At 40.5% G+C, this 24,963-nt stretch overlaps 2 protein-coding genes across 2 annotated transcripts in view; one reads left to right on the forward strand and one right to left on the reverse strand.

The window, feature by feature from the left end:
- The window catches only part of eys (eyes shut homolog), a 150,420-nt gene extending 137,142 nt beyond the window's left edge, over window positions 1-13,278 (forward strand). The window contains 8 exon segments of the mRNA XM_029449390.1: window positions 1,036-1,208; window positions 5,504-5,686; window positions 6,841-7,007; window positions 8,035-8,179; window positions 10,172-10,346; window positions 10,507-10,679; window positions 10,792-10,953; window positions 11,918-13,278. Of these exon segments, the coding sequence (XP_029305250.1) occupies window positions 1,036-1,208; window positions 5,504-5,686; window positions 6,841-7,007; window positions 8,035-8,179; window positions 10,172-10,346; window positions 10,507-10,679; window positions 10,792-10,953; window positions 11,918-13,110 (2,371 nt within the window). The 3' untranslated portion in view covers window positions 13,111-13,278.
- Window positions 13,279-13,425: 147 nt separating this feature from the next.
- On the reverse strand, window positions 13,426-24,391 carry phf3 (PHD finger protein 3). Its single transcript, XM_029449391.1, is given in 17 exon segments — window positions 13,426-15,812; window positions 15,910-16,105; window positions 16,356-16,445; window positions 16,550-16,697; window positions 16,776-16,962; window positions 17,705-17,849; window positions 17,949-18,071; window positions 18,311-18,427; window positions 18,512-18,668; window positions 18,776-18,890; window positions 19,275-19,326; window positions 19,729-20,005; window positions 20,375-21,168; window positions 21,170-21,675; window positions 21,779-21,895; window positions 22,268-22,518; window positions 24,239-24,391. Coding segments are annotated over 16 exon segments (5,001 nt in total). The 5' UTR covers window positions 22,503-22,518; window positions 24,239-24,391; the 3' UTR covers window positions 13,426-14,070.
- Between the last annotated feature and the right edge of the window lie 572 nt (window positions 24,392-24,963).

A 24,963-nucleotide genomic window follows, 5' to 3' on the forward strand; every position in this document is an offset into this window, starting at 1 on the left:
CAAAGCATCAAAAGTTGACGACTGCACCAGGAGGTGCTCTATTTGTATATATTTGATTCTTCCTCTTGCAGGTTGTCAAAGTTTATACAAATAACAAAGTCTGTTCTGTTCCAACGCACGACAATTTTCATCCGTGGCTGTTATTTTGAAAATAGCGGTCATTGGCATCAAAAGTGTGTAGTTCCTTAAAATGTCTCGAAATAGACATTAGCAGCCTGTTAATAATCATACACTAGTGTTTACGGCATTATTCCACATCCTTTTGTACTTCAATACAGTCATATCTAACAATGCTGATCTCCGATCACAGAATGTAAATATTTCATTTCAAGAAGCCAGTTTCCTTAAGAGCAAAATACATCCTGCAGTGCTGCTGCTCAAAACACATTATTAATTTATAGATTTGAAACCCCACCAATGCTTCCTCTATCTGATGATATACCTTTCAAAGTTGTGCACATCTTAGTGCATTTTATAAAGTCCCTGTCTGGATATTACTTTGCATGCTAGATCACCGTCCTCTTCATGCCGAGACAGGAAGTGCATGCATCGAGGAAAGAAGACATAGCAAATGTTGTAAAAATTCTGGTTATACGTTTTCTGACATGCTACTAATATCTGCTTTCTGCTGTTATTTTTCAAGGTGCGTGTGTGTTTACCTTTACCAAAAGACATGTGAAGTCATTTCTGCCTCTGCAGCAGCTGCTAAGATGAATAACTCCATAATAAGATTCTTATTTTCCTCAAACACACATTCGCTGAAATACTTGTGTTTCACTAGATCTTATATATAAATATATATATATATATACACACATATAAATATTCCATCATGCTGGACACATTTACTCTTAACATCTCTTCAGCTCTTTAATGCATTTCATTCATCACAGGTTGTTTCATCACGTATCTCCCCTTGAGTTCTGTTGCAGGCCTCTCTGTGAGCTTTTAAAGCGCCTGGGCATGTTGCTGCAATGTCATGGTCCATTTTCACCTCTGGCCTAATGATGTCTCCCTCTATGTCTACACGTTTAGTGACGCTGACGTCTGGTTCTGTGAGTGCCCCCCGCTCTATACAGGCCGGCTGTGCCAGTTCAACGCTTGCGAGCGCAACCCCTGCGGTCACGGAGCCACATGCATCCCAAAGTCGCCATTGGAGGCCGTATGTCTTTGCCCCTACGGAAGACAAGGTCTACTGTGTGATGAACGTGAGTGCTACAAATAACGACTCCACACAGATCAATGCAGCGTAGATTTAGCAGCTTTATAAAGAGGCTGATCTGCAAACAGTTGGTGAATGAGAGCCCTAAGCAGTTAGTAAAACGGGAGCCTCTTCTTAAGTAAAGGGATTAATGAAACTAAATTGTGCTGAAAAGGCAGAAACGTCTTCCTCCAGCAATAGAGTCAGATAAACAGGGAAGAACTCTTGGCCGCTTTGCTGAATATTCCAAAAGACTCTTTTTAGTTCAGAAGATCTTAATTCCCAACAACTGTAATTTCAGCAATGTGACTCAAAGCAACTTTTCTTAACAACATTTTTCTTAAAATGCCAAGCTTCTGCTTGTACAGCGGGGTGTTGATGTGTTCTCACATTACCAGAAATTGTAATAAGATAGCTTGCTGCCTGTCTGAGGTCACTAATTTTCCATTTCATCATAGGCAACCTTATAACATAATACGCATGTAAGATCAATTTCCTATTTCTATCACACAACTCCACAGCTATAAAAACAAAATGTGATTTGATGAAGGGTCATATGCTGACTGGCACTAATGATCATTTCTGAGTATTTCTACTCAGTTTATAATAGTCCTGCAATTTTGTAACAATGGGGAAAGAAATGACAAATCAGTGGCGGGCTCTGTACTGTGTTGAATACTGTATTGAAACACAAAAACAGCTGTTATAGTCTCCACCTAAGACACTGGAACATCTCATTAACAGGATACATTAAGGCAATATACTGGACAACCTGCTGTATTTGACTGTAAAAACATGCTGTAGTTCTTTTATTTCTAGTTTCTAGTTGGTCGGTCAGACACCTTGGTCCACACTCAAATATCTCATATACATTACTTTACATTACATTACAGTTCATTTAGCTGATGCTTTTGTCCAAAGGAACTTACAATAAGATTGGCATCATGACTTTTCCTCTAGCAGCATTAACAGGTCAAAATATTTACATTGTTTAATGATGAATTTCTTTTTTTATAGTTGTTAAAGAGCTGTTTTAAGGCTATATTCTAACAGTTATGCCACAACAGAAAAGCTTCACACGTTGCGCTTCTGAGAAACAAAGGGTTTTGCTTGACTAAATTGACTGTAGGAGCAGCAGGGTGCTTGGCATATAAGTCGCTCAGCCATGCCACAGCCTCTGACAAACTCTCACCACCCACATCCCAAACAGAAAATCTAACCTTCCAGTGTCAAACTAAGTATATGGCTGACATTTGAATTTTAATCCTGATAACATCAGATAAGATCAGAGTCAAAACTGATCACACCCGAGGTCGCCTGCCTCTGGGGGCTTTTTTTGTACTTTTCCTGAATGTGGTACTCTTAGCAAAATGCTGTCAGTAATAGCATGCTAGTTGTCTTTTTGTCTCTATTTTACAAAAAAGCTAAAGTTGTTTGTTCAACAGGAAACTTTAAAGAGCACATTTTTTCTTTAAATAGAAGATTTTTTAGTTCTTGGTTCCCATGTGCACTTTAACAGATAAGGCCGGTCTATGGACAACCAGGAAAGGGAAGACTGTAAGTGCTATTGATGCTGGAATGCCTCAAGAGCCGATCTCATGAAACATTAATGGATATTCAAAATGACTTCACTTGGAATTACTAATGGTGCACCTTAGTATAGAAGTTGCCCATACCTCCTGTTAAAGATTCATGTTTCGAATTAATAGACACAAAAACACTGCAGACAATGTGCCAGATGTGAAATACACAGTACTGCTAGTACAGTTTTACCACTGCTTGTCATAGAATGTCCTGTTTATTTTACATATCAGCATTGTTTGCAATTGATAATGATTGTCATTTTAATTAAAAAATGTTTCAATTCACAGAAGGACGATGCGTTAAGTGACAGAAAAGATTTAGCAAGAAAAATAAGGCTAACACTGCTTTTAATATAAACAGACAAACAACAGCCAAGTGTAGACATACAGTTATGTAATGCAATCTTTTTTTAGTGCATCATTTTCATAGATCCATTTCACACAAGCCATTTTCAATGGTTTTAACATTTGCGCTTCAACACTGTGTCGCATTATTCGGCATCAGCACTTCAGTTTACTATTGATTTAGTGAAGTTTCTGTTAACCTTGCATTGTTCCCAGATTGAAAAGAGTATAATAGCGTACAGTATCTCTAACTCAGGAGAGTTGTTGTGTTCCCAGCTGCTCTGTGGCAGCTGAGATGCACACCATATACATGCAGTTTATGTCAGAATGCGTTTCACAGTCTGACTGGCGCCGCATGTCATTCTGTCTTTCTTCTGCCGCTCCTTTTGGTTTGCAGCACATTACACAAATACCCAGCACAGTGTAAATGCTATGTGATATTATTTGACGGAGTGTGGGGTTATAATCCATAGATGGATGCATTTCACGGAGGCAGAACATAAGCTACTTTGTTATTAATATGTTCTGTAACCTTCCACAACACTGAACCCTATTTCAAAGTGTTATAAAATGGAGTGTTTGCTAATAGAAACTATAAATAGGAACACACGACTGTATACCAATAAAACTCAGTCATTTCGGTTGATTGTATTCACACATCATATATAATGCCGGTGGCTGTCTGTGTACTGGTTACATGAGTAGAATGAGGGGAAGACACCTAAAGATTTACTCAGTAATTCACTATTAAATTCACAATAGTGATATAGACCATTTGGATTCTGAATGAAAGCTTTTCAGTTTACCTAAAAGTAACTGATACTAAAGTCAACCTTTTCACAGACATAGAGTTGCCGTATGAGATTAAACCTGCCCGCAAGATCAAATATGGAACTTTAAAGTATTTTAGTATCTGTTGCATGAGATGTACAGTAGACGGGGTGTTTCATTTTTATAAACTAAAGCGAAATCAAGACGCAAATTGAATGAAATGCAATTACAATGGTAGTTTTGTGAGACTTCCAATGTTCAGTTGTTGTGAAGGCTGCCAGAGAGGAGGTGATTTAACTCCCTGTCACTTGTCCTTTATGCAAATCCAGAGTAACAAACTCTTACAATATAATGAAACCTGATATAGCAACATTACAATCTGTGGCCTCAAAAGTTAAGATTTAGAAGTAACATTTTCGTTGACAGTCTCTGCTAACATTTGAACAATTAATGTCACACAGTTAGTAATCTAAGATCTGTTTTCTTTGATATAATTAGATATTATATCCACAGCACACACTAACACACTTGATAAGTAATCCTGAAATATCAAATATTATTCGATAGAAAACAATTTCCGACTAACACAATAGTTTCACATCACTTTTGTAACAACATCATTTTGTATTCATTCCTAGTCATCTAGAATGTGCAAATATCAGTTTAGATCAGCTCGGACGCTTAATTCATTTATACAGTAGGCACACGGGTAATTTGTCCATGAACAGAGTAAATAGCCTCCTATAAACACTCAAGGTAATTTATATTTGTAATAACGACTAACATGTTTGTATCTGGTCTGAGCTCAGTTTTTATTACAGGGCATAAATATGATCGTGTGTATGATCAAGTCAAACACACACCACAGCTAGATGACAATACGCTCTGGCTGTAACGCTCATTTCAGTCAAACAATAGGCAAACACAACTCTAGCAGTCTAGAGATGATAACAGAAGCATTTCCAGCTTTATTAATAATTTAGCAGCCAAACAGAGCTGAGGGCAGTCGCAGAGGGGAGCTCTGAACCCTTCTTAGCCACAGCCTGGGGCTGCAGAAGAATATGCAAGGTGTTGAAGAGGAGCACTTTGAATCCTCACTGCTGTGTAAAAACAACAACAATGCAGCGTGTCATTTTGAATGAGCGTGGGGAAATTTACATTAAGTCCCCAGTGAAAAATCAAGTAGATGGTTCTGCCGAGATGGAATACAAGAGAGAGCCTCATTGAATCAACCATGCATTCTGAATAAGCAAACTCGACATTGTAATTGAATATCTCTGGGATTATTTTTGCTACCCTCGTGAACATCTTGTATGAAGCAATGCGTGCTTGCATGAACCTTTTATAAACAGCTACTAATGAAATTAGAGGACTGAAGATAGTGTTGATAGTGTTTGAAAACAGGTCATCATCTTATAGATTCAGAGAGGGAAATATTTCACTAACCCCCTGATATGTAATGTGTAGCAATAGTGCCATCTTTTGGCAACCTGTGAGGATGATGATGAATCAGACCTGTTCAATTCAAGGCACACAGAGCCCGACATGACCTAACACTAGTCACATTTGAACGCAAATATAATTTAATGTGTTTGTTTTCCAGCCATCAATATCACCCGTGCCAGATTCAGTGGGAGTGATGAGTTTGGTTACACTTCCTTCGTGGCTTATTCCTCCATCCCGAGCCTGAGTTTCTTCTACGAGTTCAAGCTGAAGTTCACACTCGCCAATATATCATCTGCTGTGAAAGACAACCTGATGCTGTTCGCTGGGCATAAAGGACAAGGTGAGCTCAATTTAGACATCCGCACAGCAATTTAAAATCATTCTGGTGGTCAAATGAAAAGGGGAAAAACAACTTTGAGACGTCTCCTTAGTTGGATTTTAGTTGTCAAACTTCATTAAGGAAGTGTTTTGAGAGGATTCACCCGCTGTGTATGGTAATGTTCTATCTAATAGATTTCCACTCTCCTCTGGGATCCTCTACTCAAGAGGAATCCCATAGGATTTTATTTATTGGCAGATTTTAAGACAGTAATAATGAGTCTTCCTGCAGTCCAATAATTAGTTGATATCCAGCTAAACTGTTATTGTTCTCGACTTTCAAAGGGAGCATGTTGGCATTGCTAGCATGAAACAGAACACGTGAACTGAGCATCTTAAAATACCAGTGTTAATTGCATTGAACAGACTTTGAGGTGCAGGTGCAATGTGATGCTGTCAGCAGCCATCACTTTAAATTAGGATCTCCCTTCTGCGAGGTCAGATTTGGTAGCAGGTAACTGTCGTGTCATTGTCACCAGCATATTTCATCAAATTAAGAAGAAGAACAAGATCTTGTGGATCTTGTGCACTCGTTTTCTCTCGAGAGTACAATTCATCAAGGTGGAGGCAAAACAAACCAATAGGTTTATGAATAATGAAGCAGTTGTCGGGAGAGAGAGCAGCACGGTTTGAAATAGTACAGAGGCACAATAAAAGAATAGAAAAACCAGCAATTTGCATGATAATTGGTTTAATGAAGTGGCATCTTTAATTATTGGATGGCAGTGATCAAGGTACACTTAATTAAACAATATAATAATAGAATAGAACAAAACTAAAATTAATCTGAAAGCAAACAAACATAATTTATTCCAATGTTTGCTATACAGGTTTAAATAATGAGTGTTTCAATGGCTGTGTTTGACATTGGTTCATACTACGCACTCGATCTGTGTTGTACCGCATACTGCCTAAATGAACGATTAAATGTGCCAGCAGACTGTTCACACTGAAGTATACTCAAGCAATACGTCTTCTCACACACACACTTTATAGATCCATCCTGCCCCGTTTTGGTGGTGTAGGATGGTAAATGGTGTTATAGTGAGGTGAATGTTTTCTGTGCTCATGTCTACTGTTGCTCGTGACAAACTATGTATGTGTTCTCCTCTCCAGGCGATAATGGTGATGACTTCTTCGTTTTGGGACTACGAAATGGCCGAGTTGTGCATAAATTCAACCTTGGATCAGGTGTAGCAGCCATTGTCAGTGATCGACTGAACCACCAGATTAACATTCACACTGTTACATTTGGAAGGTCCCAGAGAACAGGATGGCTGAAGGTGATTTGATGTTAAGAATAGTGTCATTTTTGTGGAAACTAAGTAGTACGGTGTTTGACCATGACGAGCTTCAATCCATCATTATTCTCAAGTAGTGGTTCCCAACATGGAGATCAGGGCCGTTCAAGGAGGTCCCAAGTAAATCTTTGAGGATCGGCAGATAATTAGAGGGATAAGAAAGAAATGAAAGAAAAAGACTTGTTTCTCTGTTCAGCTGTTTTCTTGTGAAATATTGAATCATTTTATGTCTTCAGACTTCTAAAAATCATTCAAATGAAACAATCACAGAAGGAAAATAAACTTCAGTTGAACTGCTCAAGACCATGTCCTTATTGGGACATAACCTTTGACCTGTTTCAAGTACTAATTGATTAATCTTTTCTTTATTCTTATTAGATTAGAATAAACTTTATTGTCATGGCACATATTAACACTGCAATAAAATACAGTTTAGAATCTAACCAGATTTTAGGCAAACAGGAACAAAAGTGCATATAGTGACTCTTTTTTGTTATTTAATTTGTTAATAAATTATATATATATATATTTATATATAATATATATATATATACATACATGTAAAATATATATATATATATATATATATATATAACATGTATATATATACATATATATACATATATATGTATAATATAATATAAATATAAATATACAGTATATATAAATGATGGTAAACGGTGTTTCTTGATGAATGTTGTCTTGGAACACATTAGGCTTTTTAGTACCAACAAATCATGTTGGTCCAGTGATCAGGAAAAGGATGTTAGCATCATCTAAGTGTGGCTGAAAAATCTGTAGAAACAGTGAGATGCTATCAAGTCAGCAAGGTTTGTTCAAACGCATGTGAGTATGGTAGCTACTGTGGCTAATATCTTGCCACTTTGTAACTTTGGGATCCATCCCAGGTCATAGTTTTTGTCAACTTAAATAAATTGTGCTCCCATACTGCCGCCTATAGATGTAAGTCTCTAGCTTGCATACTAACATTTTACGATGTCTTTCACAGGTTGACGGACAACGTAACAGAACAGGATCCTCTCCAGGTCCCCTGTTGGGCCTCAAGGTTTTCAACCAGCTCTTTGTGGGTGGATATAATGAGTACACCCCTGAACTACTGCCCCTTGGATCCAGGTTCCGTCATGGCTTTCAGGGTAAGACTGCGACGGCTTTATTACAGCCCTACGCTGCTGTTTGGAGTAGGAGCACTGGGGCTTTGAGTTCCTCCCACGATCTATGTCTATTTGTAAGCAGAGGGGAAGGTGTGTAATGAAAAAATGAGTTAATGGCTCGGACTGCCGTATGAGGCCGGAACAGAGCTTTGAGGTTGATTGTGTCTGCACCATTTAATCACTTCACACCCCTGTGCAGTTTTGCGTTGTGTGCAAATCCATGCCGCTGCTGATAAATCACTTGAACAAGGTTGCCATACAAATAATCTCTGTTATCATCAACATCAGTTACGCTTTCTCTCAGGTGACCCCATGTAGGAATGTATTCTGGAGAGCATTCATTGTGCCCGCTAATGCGCGGAGCTGGAGAGCAAAATTGCCGTAACCGTAATGATGACAACAGCTATGAATATCATCATAACCACATTCAGCAGTCTCTGCACTACAGCAATGAAGCTGGTTATTATAAGATGTCATGGCAGATCCATTTGAGGAGAACAAGATCATTTCTATATTTAAGGACTGGAGCCATTTTGCGTGTTACATTTTTCTGCTTGGCCAAATAAACCTTCCAAAATCAAATCAGCGAGGGTAAAGCATGAGTTGGCCCATGCTGTATCAGACTGTCATACGTACTGCTGAGCACTACCTGAGTCAGGCGACGCTGGTGGTACCATAACCTCTTTGCTCGGGATGTAATGAGAACTCATGAGCGTCTAATCAGATCTGTGTGACCTTCCTCGAGCCCTAATCATGATGGCTGGCAGTGAACACACTGATAATGCACTTCACTCCCAGTTATCAACAGATCCACACACCCCTGTGGAAAGGTGGCAGAGGAGGTACTGTGGCTGCTGGGAGAGAAGAAGAAAAATCAGTTACTGAATTTAAGCTGTTGATCAAATAACATGAAACGCGGGACATATATGTTTGTCAAGCTCGTCTATTAAAAAAACTCTGATTTCATGCAGCTTTGATGCAGATGTTTATTTTTATCACATTTGCTGAAAGATCTTCAGGCTCATTGCCTTTTGAGCCCCGAGTCCTTTTTACACTTGCGAGCGGTAGCCGAGGTCAAGGTCACTCTGACCTCATAAAACATGTTTTTTGGCTTTTGGCTCAAGAATTCATTTTTAAAGATTGCCACAGGAACTAAGTGGAAAATATTATTCTGAAACCATTTTTATAATTTACTGCACATTCCACTGTGCACAGCTTTTTCTGTTAATTCCAGACTTGGCTCTTCTAGTTTCTTGGTTCTGTTACGAGAGTGAGTGCAGAAAAAACAAAAATAACCAGCTTTTATAATCTTCCTTATGAATCTGCTTCGCTTTTCGATGTTTGCAGCACCGCAACCATCACTTGAGTCTGCCAAGAAGACAGCATCATGCCATGAATATTCATGAATGAGCATGACATTTCCCCTGCATCCTGTTTATGCCAATGACTAATGCAGCAGAGAGACGGGAGTCGGCATGTGCAGACGACTCCATGGCTTGTGCTCAGGCCTTGTATTTATAGAAGGCCCAGTGCTCTGCAGGTACAGGCCAAAGCAAATATTGTCTTGATAAAATGGAATTTTGAAAGCAAAAAGCAAATATATCGAAGGAGGCGCATGATGACAAGGGAGTAAAATTGGATTTAGGAACTCGGACATCTTGGATATGAACTGTAGACACTGCAGAGAATTTATTCCATCAAATTCAAAAGTTAACATTTAATAAAGACGTGCCGATTTCAGTATGCATACTTGATATGAAACCCTGTGGTGTCATGAATTCATTTCAAACACTGCCCACATTTTCGGAGGTGTTTTCCTTTTTATTGGCCTTATATGAGATTAATCACATTTTTAGTGTGCGCACCATTAATCTTCATACAAGGAAAATGAAGAATGCCGTGTTTCCTCTGATAATCAGAGGAATGAAAAATATCCCTCTAACGTACAGTCGGTGTGTCTGTCCTTTTCCAAAGGGTGCATTTTTGATGTGCAATTTTGTACAAGAAGAGACAGAAAATTCCAAGTGCTGGGACAGCCTGCGGGACATCCGGCCTTCGGGCGCAGCGTGGGTCAGTGTGGAGTCACCCCTTGTGTTCACGTTCACTGCAGAAACGGAGGGACATGCGTGGACTCCGGCTCATCTGTGTAGTAAGTGAAAATAAACATTTGGATTCATAGATGAGTTGAATGCACCCCATTGACTTGACTTCAATAAGCTATAGAAAATCAGTTCCACAGTGCAAGTATAGCTAAAGGAATTGACAGCGTTTACAAGCTTTTCACAGTGCCTGACTGTGTCCGTCTGCAGTTGCCAGTGCCCATTTGGATGGAAGGGAGCACTGTGTTCTGAGACCGTGTCTGTGTGTGATGTCGAGCACAGTCCCCCTCCTCTGTGCGCCCACGGCTCCACCTGCATCCCTCTGCCGAATGGATATACCTGCCAGTGCCCCCTGGGGACTGCCGGACTCTACTGCGAGAAAGGTTGCATCATTGAACTCTAACTGTATCATTATATGTTTCATTTTTATTTAATAAGATAAGACTTTCACTATTAAATTATTTAACCGTTACTTTTTCGTTTTGCCTGTGACAGCTGTGACCATCAGTGATCCATTCTTCAGCGGTAACCAGTCTTCATGGATGTCATTCCCACCTATGAGTATTAGGCACAGGACTGTTTTGCAGCTGCAGTTCCAGCCTTTATCACCTGATGGCATCCTTGTCTACACTGCACAGCATCTCAGTGCCAGAGCTGGTGTGGGCACTCTATTCCAGCTTTATTTTAATTAACAAATTATTACATTTACTTTGCAGAATGTCTGTGTGTTGACATGTAAGAACATGGATCACTATTCGCTCTCTATGTTCTGCCACCTTGGGCACACATTATATATACCAATATAATGAAAGAATAATAAATAAGACATTTTACACTTACCTTTTAAGTCCATTGAGTAGACGACGTTATGTTAATGATACACTTAAATGATTATATTATGAAATTATACTGTTTTCTTTTTTCCATACTCATCCAGTCCTGGAAATGACAAAATAAAATTCCATACAGCGTAGGAACCCTGTAAACCACTAGCATTAAAATACTATTATTATTATAGTATGTTATTAGAAAAGGTCATAAAAAGCTATAGTATTATACAATATCTTCTTTGTGACATATATTATGTCATTAAGTCATAGTAAACCAAAATCATAGTATAGTATGCAATTTAAGACAAAAAAGGTCAGAATAGTATGCTATAAAAAATGTCACGTCATAATATAGTATTACAAAAAAACCCAAAAAATAAATCATAAAAAACATAGCATAGTATTACAAAAATGATCATCGAGAGTATATTATGTCATGAAATGACATTAAAGTCATTATAGGATGTCAAAGAAAGTCATAAAGAAATAGTATAAAGGTTATAAAAAAGTAATAGTATGCCATAAAGTCTTAAAAAACAAAAAAACGTTTTATTGACATCAAGGCCCGTCAACACATTTTTTTAAAACAGAGGTTACTTTGTCCGAGGTTTCTGCTGTCACCCCAGTACAAAGGAGATGAGTAGAATTTAGTTTGCGTTGCTCGGAGTATTCAAACATTTCACAAACAGTGATGTGCTTTACCATAAACAATCTTGTAGAAATATCAGGTGAACTGACCCTTTAACAAAAGAGTTCTCACTAATGAAATGTGTTTTATTTTCTTCCTACAGGAGACTTCTTCTGCCTCTCCTTGACATCCGGGTTTGTCCAGCTGCGATACAATCTTGGGGATGGCACCCACGTCCTGCAGTCTGTTGAGCGAGTGGACTCGCGCGGCAAGACCTGGCACACGGTGGAGGCTGGCCGAGTCGGTCACCAAGGCTTCCTCAGTCTGGATAATAAGGAGGCTAGAGAGAACGTGACTGCGGGGATGACCACTCTCGATGTTGCTACAGACATCTTTGTCGGAGGCGTGTCCACTCTGAGCTATGTCTCCACAGATGCAACTCAAACGGAGCCACTGGGCTTCACTGGTGGCTTAAGGGAACTCATATTCAATGGGATAGAGTTTGACTTAACAGAAAAGGGCGCCATAAGTGGAGCAAACGTAGGGGACTGGGACGGGTCCGCCTGCGGGTACAAGGTGTGCAAAAACAGCGGTCGCTGCAGAGCTACAGGAAGTGACTCATTCACGTGTGTATGTCCGCCATCATGGACTGGCTCTGTGTGTAACCAGTCTGTAAGCTGTGTAAACAACATCTGCAAACAGGGTTCCTTGTGTGCTCCATCTAGTGTCACCTCATATCGCTGCATATGCCCCTTGGGATGGGGTGGGAGGTACTGCGACACAGAAATAGCGACGGGCACTCTGAAGTTCGTGGGAAGCTCATACATTAAATACCAGGACCCAAGATACAACACGAGGAATTTTAAATACACACAGGTTTCCTTCAGCTTCCACACGAGCTCTAACGACAGTTTGATCATGTGGATGGGGAAGGCCGAATATGAAGACGACGACTACCTCGCAGTCGGACTTGAGAACAGTCACCTCAAAATCGCTGTCAATCTTGGAGAGAGACTTTCCCTGCCAATAACGTTGAGAAATCTCTCACTGTGCTGCGACACATGGCACAATGTCTCCATATCTTTAAACAGCACAATTATCCAGGTGGTCGTGAACAATAAGAGGGTCCTTCTCCAAGACTTGGACCCATTTGAGCGTTACGTGGCCTTAAACTATGGCGGTCAGCTTTACTTTGGAGGATTTGAATTGCACAGAAATGTATCAATCGTTACTTCTGGGTTGTTTTCAAAAGGCTTTGAAGGAAATCTCCGAAAAGTGTTTTTGTTTAAAGATACCAAGCCACTGCCGTTTCTCAATAACAGTGACGGTTTTGATGTTTATGAGGGCAATGAATAGCTTTGTGACCTCATACTTGATATTAGTTGTGTTTTCTAACGCCCTTCTTCAAACTAGTCCTAGATTCTTGTAATGCTCGGCAGTAGTTAGGTTAAAAATGTTTTGGAAAGTTCACTTAACTGTATTTTAAAACTTGTTTCTTCAACACTGTTCAGCTCATAGTGATTTTACTGGGATATGGGTACATTCACTGAGATGAAATATCTCAAACTAATATGTTGTAAGCCCTGAGAGGAAGGACACATTTCAAAAACACGCCATCTGAATTTAAAAATTCAAACAAATGTTTAAAATTATCATAATACAAGGTAAATTTGTATCCAGGTGATTTTACCTTTAATACATTTAGAAAGAAATATAACAAGTTTTTTTTATAATCAATAATAAAAAAGAATTAGCTTTATTACGAACTGTACATAAACACACAGTGCAAAGGCACACTTCATCTCTAATGTATATTACAAGCCAAGATGTACATACTTTTTCAAAAAAGTAAGTTTTAAAAATATTTAAGCAATTTAAAAGAATTGAATTGGGGGGGGGAGCAAAGCTGCTGTTTCGATCAGTCTTCAGTTAAATGTTTTCTGTGTTTACATTCATGCCAACTTAAAATGTTCCCCAGATGGTCCACACTTGTTTTGTATGTTACCACGAGACTGAAAACATTCACTGATCCTTTGTAGTCAGCACAGCAGCTCAATTTGAACACGGTATATACAATAAAAAAGGTTAAAATTTTGAAATTGTTCCAACATTGAGTTCTTCTTGGTCTTCACAATCTCACTGAAATGATATTTCATTTTGGCTGTACTGTCAATAACATAAAATGGAACTTCGATGAAGGAAATGGCGTATACTCTGCGCACCGCTGTATAAAATAGAACAACTCCACTCTACATTACAGCCGAAGTGTTTTGAACCAGCTGGCTAGCGGGGCTTGAAAATTAAATAAAAACATAATTAACTGTCTTTTGAACTTCTCCGTCCGTTCTCATAATCAGAGTCCCGCCTGTGTCTGTGTCTGTCCTTATTACGGCTGCTGTGATCGTCGCTGTGGGGTCTCTCTTTCCTCTTCTCGCCGTAGCGATCGTCTGAGTGTCCGCGGTGCCTACTCCTCTCTCTGTCATGGCTGCGTTCGTGCTTTTTCTCCCGGTCGTGGTTTCTGCTCTTCTTCCCGTGGTGGGTGTCCCTGTGATGGCTGTGCCTCCCGTGGTGGTCTCTGTCCTCTGATGTTCGGGGCCTCTCCCAGGGGTCACTGTATCGCTCCTCTTGACGCTTGTAATCTTTGGCCAGGGATGGAGGTGGGTCAGCTGGTTCGGGGTAGCTCTCTGCATACTGTGTCTGAAGTGCAGAAAGAGCGTGTGAAGTGCTATCCTGAGCCCACGGAGCACTGTGGTTCTGATCCTCTGTGTGCGGGCTGGATAAAGTGTTAAGAGGAGGGCCAGTTGGGTAGTCGCAGCTGCCAGGTACCTGAGGCTGCGGCTGCTGCGATGGAACAGGTGCATCACTGTATACTGGGAGAGCTGGTGCCATTACTGATTCGGGTTTGAGCTCAGCGGCTTCTGTGTAACACGCTGCTTGTGGTCCTTCTGTAGGAGGATATACTGTCTGAGTTACTGGAGCACCAGCCTGGGACATGCCAGGGTTTCCCTTTTCATTAGCGAGTGATCGAATAGGCGTTTGCTTCTCCTCGGGTTTGTTCTTGGCCTGAGAAAGCTGTAAAAATCCTTGGTGGAATAGTGTAACTGCCTCATTTCTAGTACTGCTCAACACAGGAACAGGTTTGGGACTCGAAGGAGCTGCGTGGCTGGCTTCATTCTTTTGTAGCACCTTTGTTTTATCTTCATTCACACTGGAATATGCTGAAGATTTTTTCAATATCCCACTTAAAGGAGGTTTTGAGCTATTAGCGTGAGCTGGGGCAGCCTGGGATTGTGCCTGCGACAAAGAGTTCCCTTCAGACGGTGCTTTTTCAGTCTCGAACAAAAGGCCAACTTCACTTTTGTTTGCAGAAGCAGCGCTGCTAGTTTCAGTCCCTTTTGGAGCCGCTGACAAGCTCGCCAGGAACACTTCAGTCGATACATCTGGGGGCTTATCTTTCAGAGAGATTGGTGCACCGTGGGTCACCACTGCAGGATCCTTTCCTGGTGAGTTGTTAGCAGCAGATGTATCAGTCGGGCTGGATAGCTCCGGTTCAGCTTTAACAGGTTTAGCTTCTTTCTTCCTGATGACAAAGCGCTCTCGTGGTGCAACAGCTGGAGCCTCCGTTTTTGGAGGTGGTTCGGTCTTCTGAGTGTCATCTGCTGTTGTTGCAGGTTTACCTCCAACGTCTGGCAGAGGGGGCAATTCCCCACCCCAGCCGACTAACACACCTGGAAGAAAGCGCAGAGCTTTGCAGGGCTCCTGACTGTTGGACTCCTCCGATGCAGATGGTTCTTCCAAAGACTCTGTAATTGGCTCATCAACTTCTTCAGTAGTGTTAAGTGGTTTGTCCTTCTCTTTTTTATGTGCAGTCGTCAAAGAGGAGATAAAACGTTTCTCATCCTCCTCTGTCGTTCTGGTTTCTTTTGTGGAAATGGTGATGGGCTTGATTTCAGGAATAATCCTGGAAGTTTCGTTCATGTCCACGGGAAGAAAATCCCTTTTTGGTCCCTGGCGAATGATGAGTCCAAGAAGAAGGTTGGCACGGTTGTTTTCTAGACCTGTCAAATGAAAAGATTCATTAAGTTTGAAAGATGAGAAATGTAATGCCAATCAATCTATGGAGAGAAAATAATTTAAGTTTCGGGTTCAGGTTACCTGGCCCATCAAAGGGAACAAGCTGATGTGGAACTTTTTCAGTGGCACCCAAAGGAATAATATACATATCCTTCACTTGTTTCAGGTTGTTGGACACCACCCCAAAACGCCTACGACTGCTGAAGTAGGCATACAGAAGAGTATAGGAGATCTCATCTTCCTCCGTCTCAGGGGTAAAGCGAATCAGGCACACCTCCTTTTAATAAAAGAAAAAGCATTAGTCAGTAAAATCTTCAATCCATGTGCCAGAAGTTTGACCATAACTCTTCGATGGAGCAGCTTTATAACGCATCACATGACATTACAAATCTGGATGTTAATTGTCGGCACATAAGCTGCTCTTGATCACAATGAAACCTTTGTAATTCTGGGTGATTATATTTAATGGCTGAATTTTACTAAAGGCTGTATAATCCCTTTTAGTAGGAAAGCTGCCAAAAACTCACTTTTGTTCCTGTTGCCCGAATCTTCTCCAAGTAGTCCCACACTATCTGTGGACTTATCCTTCCGCCAATTTGAATGCTGTCTGGAAGGTCCTATTGAGAAGAAGAAAAGATCAAACTTTACTGATAGTTCTTAGTCTTAAATACTTTGCAGCAACTTTTCACACTTGCAATATGTTCAGTTGTGTCCACTTTACCTCAGTCAAGTCGTCCAAAATGCCTGAGACGGGGAAGGCTTTTGTCACCAACTTTGCCACAGAGTGCATGTGAAGGAGTCCTTGCCACAGGGACTTCAGGGTGGAAAGAAAAATGGCCTCTTCGTCTCTTCCAGCGGTATGTTCCGACCTGTGACGCACATAACAGCAATGGAGCGAGCTTGCAAAAAAACTGAGCTTGCACACAGTGTCCGAAATAACTTCTTACCTTCCTTCGTATCCCGACTGAGCATTTCTGAAGCTCTCCTCTAAAACGGTGAGGTGCAGGTCATCGTCGGCTGCAGGTGTCGCTGTGCTCTTCGTCTCGTCTGCTTTGGTAGACAACCTCCTAACCACTGTAGTGGCAACTTTGACCACCTTGGTGGGTGCCTCCTCCACAGGGGGCGCCATACGACCTAATTGAAATAAACAAACAGAAGTTAGTGACACGGTATAAGCAGAAAAACATGGAAATAAAGGCAGAGCTTAAAAGGGATGGTTTGGATCTTTGAATTAGGGTTGTATAGAGGTACTTATCCATAGACAGTGTAATACCTACAGTAGACTGCAGTCAGAACGCTCCCAGTTTTGAGAAACAGACAGGAGTACGGTCACAGGAGCAAAGCAATGTACTGCTGTGGACAGGGGGCAGCTGGAAAACGTATTGTAGCAACCTTCAAGTGGCAGTTTAAGTGTATGCTTAATTTAGAGTTCTTTCGGCCGTTTCCGACGGGGAACTGAAGCCGGCATATCCATCTATGCTGTCTTCAAAGCCACCAGACTCCATTGACAAAAACAGTCATTTTACATTTGTGACATGGAAGCTTCTGATCTAACGATGCCTCACTTTGTCAGTTACTTTGGTGTTTTAAAGGATTAGTTCAGATTCACCAAAGTTGCACAGTAACACAAACTAACCAAGAAAGGCAGCGGTGAACCGACAACTCTCCTAGTTCTGCGAGGTAAAATTACTATTTGTCAATGGAATCTGGTGACTTTGAAGAGAGCAATCCTGGCCTGTCTGACGGCAAGGTAGAGAGAGCGTTTTGCTTCCTTGCCGTAACTCATGTCTGTTTCTCCAAACTGGGGGCGTGCCGACCGCCATCTATCCCCTTCATGACTAAGATGAGGATCTTGTTTTCTCGTGTCAGGGTTTACCTGTGCAGATTTTGCAGTGTAGGTCAAATAAGTGAGACTTGTGTTGGCTGGTGGTGTCTTTCTCCGTGCTGCTACTCTCTGCTTTGTTCTCGGGGGTCTTTGGAGCTTCTGCTAAGACTTCTGTCACTTTGGGAGAAGAATCAAGCTGACAAGGGGAAAAAAGTAAAGAAAATTAAGCCAACATATCGCCTTCTTTTACTGCTAGAAATACAGTATGCAGAGGTATATGTATCGTGTCCCTTACCTCTGCAGGCTCAGCTGCCTTTAATGGTTCTTGGCTCTCAATTTCGATTTCTCCTTTGTGCGTGATCTTGGTGATCGGCCGTCTCTCTGCCTCTCTTTGCTCTTTTTCAATCATCTCAATAGTCTGTAAAATAAGGAATGTTTTGCTTTTTAGAGGGCTACTGAATGTTTTGCATTACAAAATACAACCATCCTTAAAAAAAAAAGAAAAAATGATAAAAGAAGACACAATAAAAATAAATAAAAGTTAATACTTTTGAGCTTAACTTTTTTTATGTTCAAGCTCTTAGGTGAATTACTGTGAGGCTGAATTAATGAAATCGAATTTGTAAAAACTACAGCATAAACTTAAGCGTTACTTACATGTCGGTTCTCCCTTTGTCGCCAAGCAGCCAATTCTTTCGAGGCCAGTTCCTCTGGGCTCATTCGAATTAAGTTACCAGGAGAAACTTCCCCTTTGAGAACCCTCTTAAAGAGGACCTAAAAATAATACAAGGAAAAATGTAACTATGTTTATATTGAAACTTAACATTGGGATCATGCCGGATTTAAAATGGTACTTACATTATTTTTAGTGTCTTTAAGGTTAAACATTAAGCTTCGGTACTTGTTCTTGTATTTGTTGTCAGTGTCTTTATACAAGTGAAAAAGCTCTCGCTCCGTCTTCTTGGCAACTTCAGACGCCCTCTCCACTGAGACGTTCAAATCGGACTCCTTCAACCTAAGGTGCAGAAAGTGTTACATTTGGTGTTCTTTGTAAAAGTTTTTCAAAAGAAAAAACGGCAGTTACACAATTCTTTTAATTACTTTGACTCGTGAAAAACGTACCTTTGTATAAGGATTTCTTTCAGAGAATCCCGCACGCTTCGCCTGATTGCCTCCACAGACACGGGTTTCTTTGAAGCTGAAGTCTTACTTTTTGCCTCTTGTTTCAGATGAGCGCCTGTGAGGACAGAATGACAATATCTCCTGAGCAGCTGTGACCACAAGGATTCATCACAGAGTTGATGTGACATACACAGACGCTCATTATGAAGAAATGATAATGAGGATTTTGTATTGTAACGAGAATGCAAAGCAAGTTAAAGATGTAATTGTGGATGATCTTTAGGGCTGCAAATAACAATTATTTTCATTATAAATGAATCTGCTGATTATTCTTTCTCAATTATTGGTTTGGTCTATAAAATGTCAGAAAATAGTGAAAACTGTCGAAGCCACTTTCTCAAAGTCCAAGGTGATGTCTTTGAATCGATTATCAAAGAATATGTGCCCATTAGTCGACAGATAGTAACTCATTTCTACATTCACAGCCTCCGAAAAATACCTGTTTTATGGCCCGATTCTCTGACATCTGTGGAATGCCTCCTATCAGGATCCTATTTTAGGAGAGAAGTGCAGAAACCACATTAGCCATTTCATTAATTCAATCAGTTAATAAAGAAAACATGAAAGACACCACATGAAATATAATAACCCCCTTGCCAAAGGTTTATATAAAAAAAGAAGAAGAATTAAACAGGGTGAGTTTAAAGTGTGGGAAAATGTCCTGTACTTTGGTGTGTACACCATGTTAACCACACACCCACATGCAAACCTTCTGTACAGGCAAAGTAAAAGCAAAGAACAACAAACCCGTGTGTAGCAGTAACACTGGCTATGATTAATATCAGAGGATGAGTTAGCTGGGGGAACACATAAAATATCCTTTGTAGATGAAAGGTTGAAATAAATGCATGATCAAACAGCTTTATCAAAGACCTCATGGTGACACTGCTTACCTTTCTTACTGGTCTGACGCCCCCTGATGTGAGTATCTGGGAGGGTCCTGGTTGGGGCTCGGGAGGCGGCTTAAGATCCTGTACTTCCGTCTTTGCTTGGACTTCTGGTTTGGCTGCACTCGAGGGCTCGGGCTCCACTTTTTTGCTTTCCTCCTCACAGCACTTCAAGCAGACGTACATCTGATCCTCCTCCTCCATTTCGCGCACTTTCGTCAGGTCAAGACCAACACAGTCGCCGTGGAACCAGTCGTCACAACGACCGCAGCCTACCATGAACCTAAACAAAGTACGAATGTTATTAAAAAAGGTGTTTTTGCAAATGAGCATTCAGAGCCGCAGATAAACTCTGGCACAGAGCAAAAGTGACACCAATACAATAATTAATGTGTTGATACAAACACACATTTGTCAGATCTTTTGATAAGTGTACAAATATTGTGCTTCATTAACTTTCACCTTCCCCTCATCATGTCTATTTTCTCTTGAGCTCCCTCATATAGTGCTTACTGTGCTGAGTAAATGTAGCAATCAACAATTCAATGTTTACAGTTCTGTGACAAACAGATAAACACCTGTCAAGTTAAATCTACAACATCCAGTAATCAGATTTGAGTAACAAAGTAATGATCTGTTTTGCAACACTTACGTGTTATTGTGGTGGTTGTTGCAGAGGCCACAACAGTTGTTTCCATCCCATACAGTCTCACTGTTAGCTGGTTGATCCTCAGAGGTGTCCTTCTTCGCAACAGGAGCATTGTCTGGAATAAACAGCTGCGGCTCGTCCACGGAGATGCTTCTTACAGTTTTACTTTTCTGTCTTTGAAGGATCTTTTCTGGCTTTTTCTGTTTGGGCTTCTCCTGCCCTCCCTCCTCAGGCATTTTTAAAGAATGGCTTGGACGAGCGGGCGTCTGGTTAACGGTCTCAACTTTGGAGATATTGGGAGGTTGAGTATGTTTAGTTGGTCCCTGCTGATCAACACGGTTGCCAGATGATGGGCTCTTCTTCCCTACAGAGCTTGGCTTCGCTTTACTCTCTGCTGTGGTGCCCTGTGTCTTTTGCATTTTAGTAACATGCTCACTTTGGGTGTTTTCTGCAGGCCTTTTCAAAGGTGAAATGTCTTTCTTTTCCTTTAGATTTTTCATTTTGTGCAGGTCTCCTCTTTGGATTTTGGACGCCATGTTTTGGGTTACTTTATGTCCCTTAATCATGTTGTTTGGTTTATCTGAAACCAAGTCCTTATTCTTGTTAGATGTCAGCCCTTGTTTCGACTTTGGCAGGGTTTTGGCCACAATCTGTTGTTTTTCCTTATCATCAGTCTTACTAACAGTAGTTATGTCATTCTGAATGTTTTGTGGCTCTTTGATGCCATCTTTTTCTTTACAGTCTGGCTTTTGTTGTTCAGGAACACTCTGATTGTCAAGCTTTGTCTCTTGCGTGGACGGCACTCCCCATTAAAGTCCCGTTGGAGGTCTGCACGTCGTTAGGATTCACATATGGGCCTAGCCCGAGGGCTGCATCATCAGCAGAGCTCTTCTCAATTACATCCACCTCTGCCACATTCACAGCTGTGGGATTCGGTACATTGACAGTAGCGCCTGGCAGCACGGCAAACCCAATGTCTCCAGCATACGAAAAACCACCGTCAAGGCACACAGACTGGCTCGCTTCAACATTGTGTGTGTAAGAAGGTCCTGGAAGCAGCTCAATCCTGAATCCCGCAATTGTGACTGTCAATCGTCTCAATACAACGGAAGGATTCAGCCATAATCCACCTTGAAGATCGTTGACATCAACACGCCCTCCCAGAATTAATTCTTTCTTCAGCTGGGCGCCTTTAACTCCTTTCTCAATAAGAAACGACTTCCGTAACCGGTTGGCTGGTTTCCTTCCCAGCCGTCCTCGGTTCATGGTAGATACGTTAGCAGGTTGTGGGCCGCTGCTATAATCTGTTTCAACAACAAGGAACGAAACGTAGAAAGATGTGTGTCACACCGTCGGTAATTTGAAGGTGTCATGTGGTGGAAACGGGAATCTAAATGTGCAACTTACCGTATTCTAAATGACGTGGACGTTTCTTCTGCCTGCCAACAGGTCGCTTGACTTGTGCGGTCTCTGTAACGGTCAGTTCACTGCTGAGGCCTGTGGATGCTGAACCATCACCGAGAGCTGCAATAGCCAAAAGAAATAAATGTAGTTTATATCCCTGTGTATCAAGGTAAAGGAAAAACTACTTAAAGATCGAAAGAGAAATTGCAATCACAACAGTTGAAAATTTGCCATTTGGCTGACAGACACATTTACACTTTACTTATTATTGTATATTGTCTCTTTAAAATATAATAAAAGCCACTGCTGATGAATAAATAATGTTAGCAAACTGTTAAAGTATACTTAACACCTCCTCTACCAACTTTTCTAGTTAATTGGGAATGGCCTTTAATATGAAGTGGCCACATGAAGTTGTGTTAGTAGCATATGTTAGTCAGCTTTTAACCAGTTTGGAATCAAGACAAATCTACATTAGAACTTTGTACACACCTGTTGAGCCAGCAATCTGAAAAGTGGAGTCCTCATTGTCCAGCAGATTGAACTGAGAGCTTGCACATCCAAACATGGGGTCTTTGTCACTGAGCATGTTCTTTAGTGACTCTTCCAGTCCGAGTCCTGTCCCAAACTCATTACTGGCCTCACATTCCAAATTCTGACCTGTTATCAGGGAGTCGTCCAACTGGTCACTGGGTATTAAATGGTTAAAGGTGTCCACAATATCCATGAATGCTGCTGCCTTCCTGTATGAAAAGAACAGACAGAATGTGGGGAAAGCTGGTGTCAAATGACCTGTTTTAAAATCAAGCCAAGTTATATGAACAATGCTTCAAGAAAAGCGTAAATCATAAAACCTGTCCATCGTAATGGGCTCAGGGAACAATTATGGTCTTATCTCAGCAAGCTAGTGAGGATCTGAGCAGATATTCATTGGTTTCAAATGCCAAGCTCACATATCAGTGAAGCCACACAGAGCAACAGGCGGAACATACTGTCTTATCAAGCGACACGAGCAAAGCATCATCAGCACTTGACCAGTGGTTTCAAAATAAAAAGATTTTCATAGCTTCACATGACGTTGACCTACACGTTTCTGTTGATTCCTTATTGAGCAATTTCATTTGAATTTTCTGTTTTTCAGTCATATGATGATCAACAACTAAACATAGATTACATTAAGGATTAATGTGTTAGACTGACCTACCCACTCATAAATCTGTTGTTGCTCGACCGATAGCGAGCACAACATGAAAACTTTAGATGTAAACAAAACATATCAATTAATGTTTAATGATGAAAAAAAGAACACTTAATCTGCATATTTGTTTATTATGGACCAAAAGTATTGAAGTTGTAGATAACATTGTTTATAAGCTTTTTGATAATCAGAACCATAGTGTTGTTTCTTTTTGAAGAAAGTATTTGTATCTGGGGGTCCATTATGGGTCCCATTTTGAGGGCTCGTGTTTCCTGATTGGTTGGTCAGTGTGGTCACGTTGTAACACTCACTCATATAGTTTAACATGTGGAGAAAATAAATGTATATCAAAAAAAGGTGATAGATTTCTGCCTTAATGCCTCTTACAGTTGTTTGACATAAAGTCACGAACAGCTTCAAACTTCGCTTCTGGGAAAACTGTCGACTGTAAATGTTGCCTGTTTAACTGTCCTGCTACGTTAAGCAAACGTCGCTTGGGTCTCAGTTTTGGCCATTTCCGTGGGTCCTTCGCGTTTGCATAGCCGAAAACTATACATTGCCAATAAGCTTGAGGTATATCCATGAAAGTTTTAAAAAACTATTCCTATGGCCAATTTGGAATACCTACAAACAGGGAAGCTAGTGTTTTGTTTACCTGCAAGTTGCCGTGTTTTACAAGTTACAACTACACAACCTTGAGCAGGCCATAATTAAACAGTACATTAATCAAATACGATACTTAAATATGTTAGCAGACCTCCCGTAAGGTTATATTGAATGTCCCCTAATATAACTTAGTGCCCATATGAAACACCGCGTTTCTGTGACCTGGTTCTCTCAATGTATGAAGTGTTTGCTAACGTTATAGGACGGCTAACAACAATCCGCAGCAGAACGCTAGCATCTATGTTAGCAAGCTAACGGTAACTTATGAAGGAAGTTAACACCCAAAGTAACTAACTGTTTAAAACTCTAGCAATGTTCCTATGAACATAATTTGCATCAATACAAATATTTGCCAGAAAAGCAAAAATAGGTTGCATAAAATGTGAAAATATTTAGTTAGACAGCTCGGTGCTAAATCTGTCAGACAGGCTAGCTAGCTCGCTTTAGCATAGGCCTTAAGCTACCAAGTTTGTTTGTAGCCTGAGTGCTGCTAACGGTCGTTGATGATCACGCCCACATGTATCTGCTCCAACGCGTGCAGTTTGGCTATTAAAAAATATTTGTCTTCATATATATATACATATATACAAGACTCTTACCTGTCTTTAACTGCAATGCTGTATCCAACTCGTGTAAGGTTACATACTAGCACAGCTGCTCCCAGTAACTTCCTCCAACTCGGCCGTCATTCGTCCTGCTGCTGCAAAGCCCCTGACAGGCAGCCCTGCTTGTCACGTGGCTTCTGTTTACAGGTAGCATAGCAGCTGATAGTGTAGACATAACAAATATCTACCTTATACACACGTCTACAGCGTGGTTTTCAATCCGTATGCTTAGTAAACACTAATGAAGATGGGTTAACTGTCTTGGGAAGCAAACTATGCTTTTTGAGTCAACTTTTTTAATGTATGTCGCAGTCCATATATAAAAAGTGACAGAAAGAAATGTGACACCGTCTTGCCTGGAAAGCAACTGTATATATGTGTTACATTTGAAAAGCAAATGTTCTAGTATGCAGGAACCATGAAGTAGCCTTCAAGGGATATTTTTAACCTGGCACTTTTACCATTGTACTAAAAGGTCTTATGCCTCCAAATAAGACATGTTTTGTTTCATGATATCTGACTATATTATCATCATTGAGGAACTTATTTTATCACTTTATTTCCTCAGTCATTGTATAGGCTGTTTTTAGTGGTACTGTTCATTTTATAGCTGGATTAAATGTTATTTTTTACTGACAATTTAGATTTAGTGACTTGTCATTTATAGTTTTATTGTTGTACCACACAATCAAGTATGTTTCACTTACTTTAGATTATGG

The sequence above is a fragment of the Cottoperca gobio genome, chromosome 15 (assembly GCF_900634415.1).
Source record: "Cottoperca gobio chromosome 15, fCotGob3.1, whole genome shotgun sequence".
Lineage (NCBI taxonomy): Eukaryota > Metazoa > Chordata > Actinopteri > Perciformes > Bovichtidae > Cottoperca > Cottoperca gobio.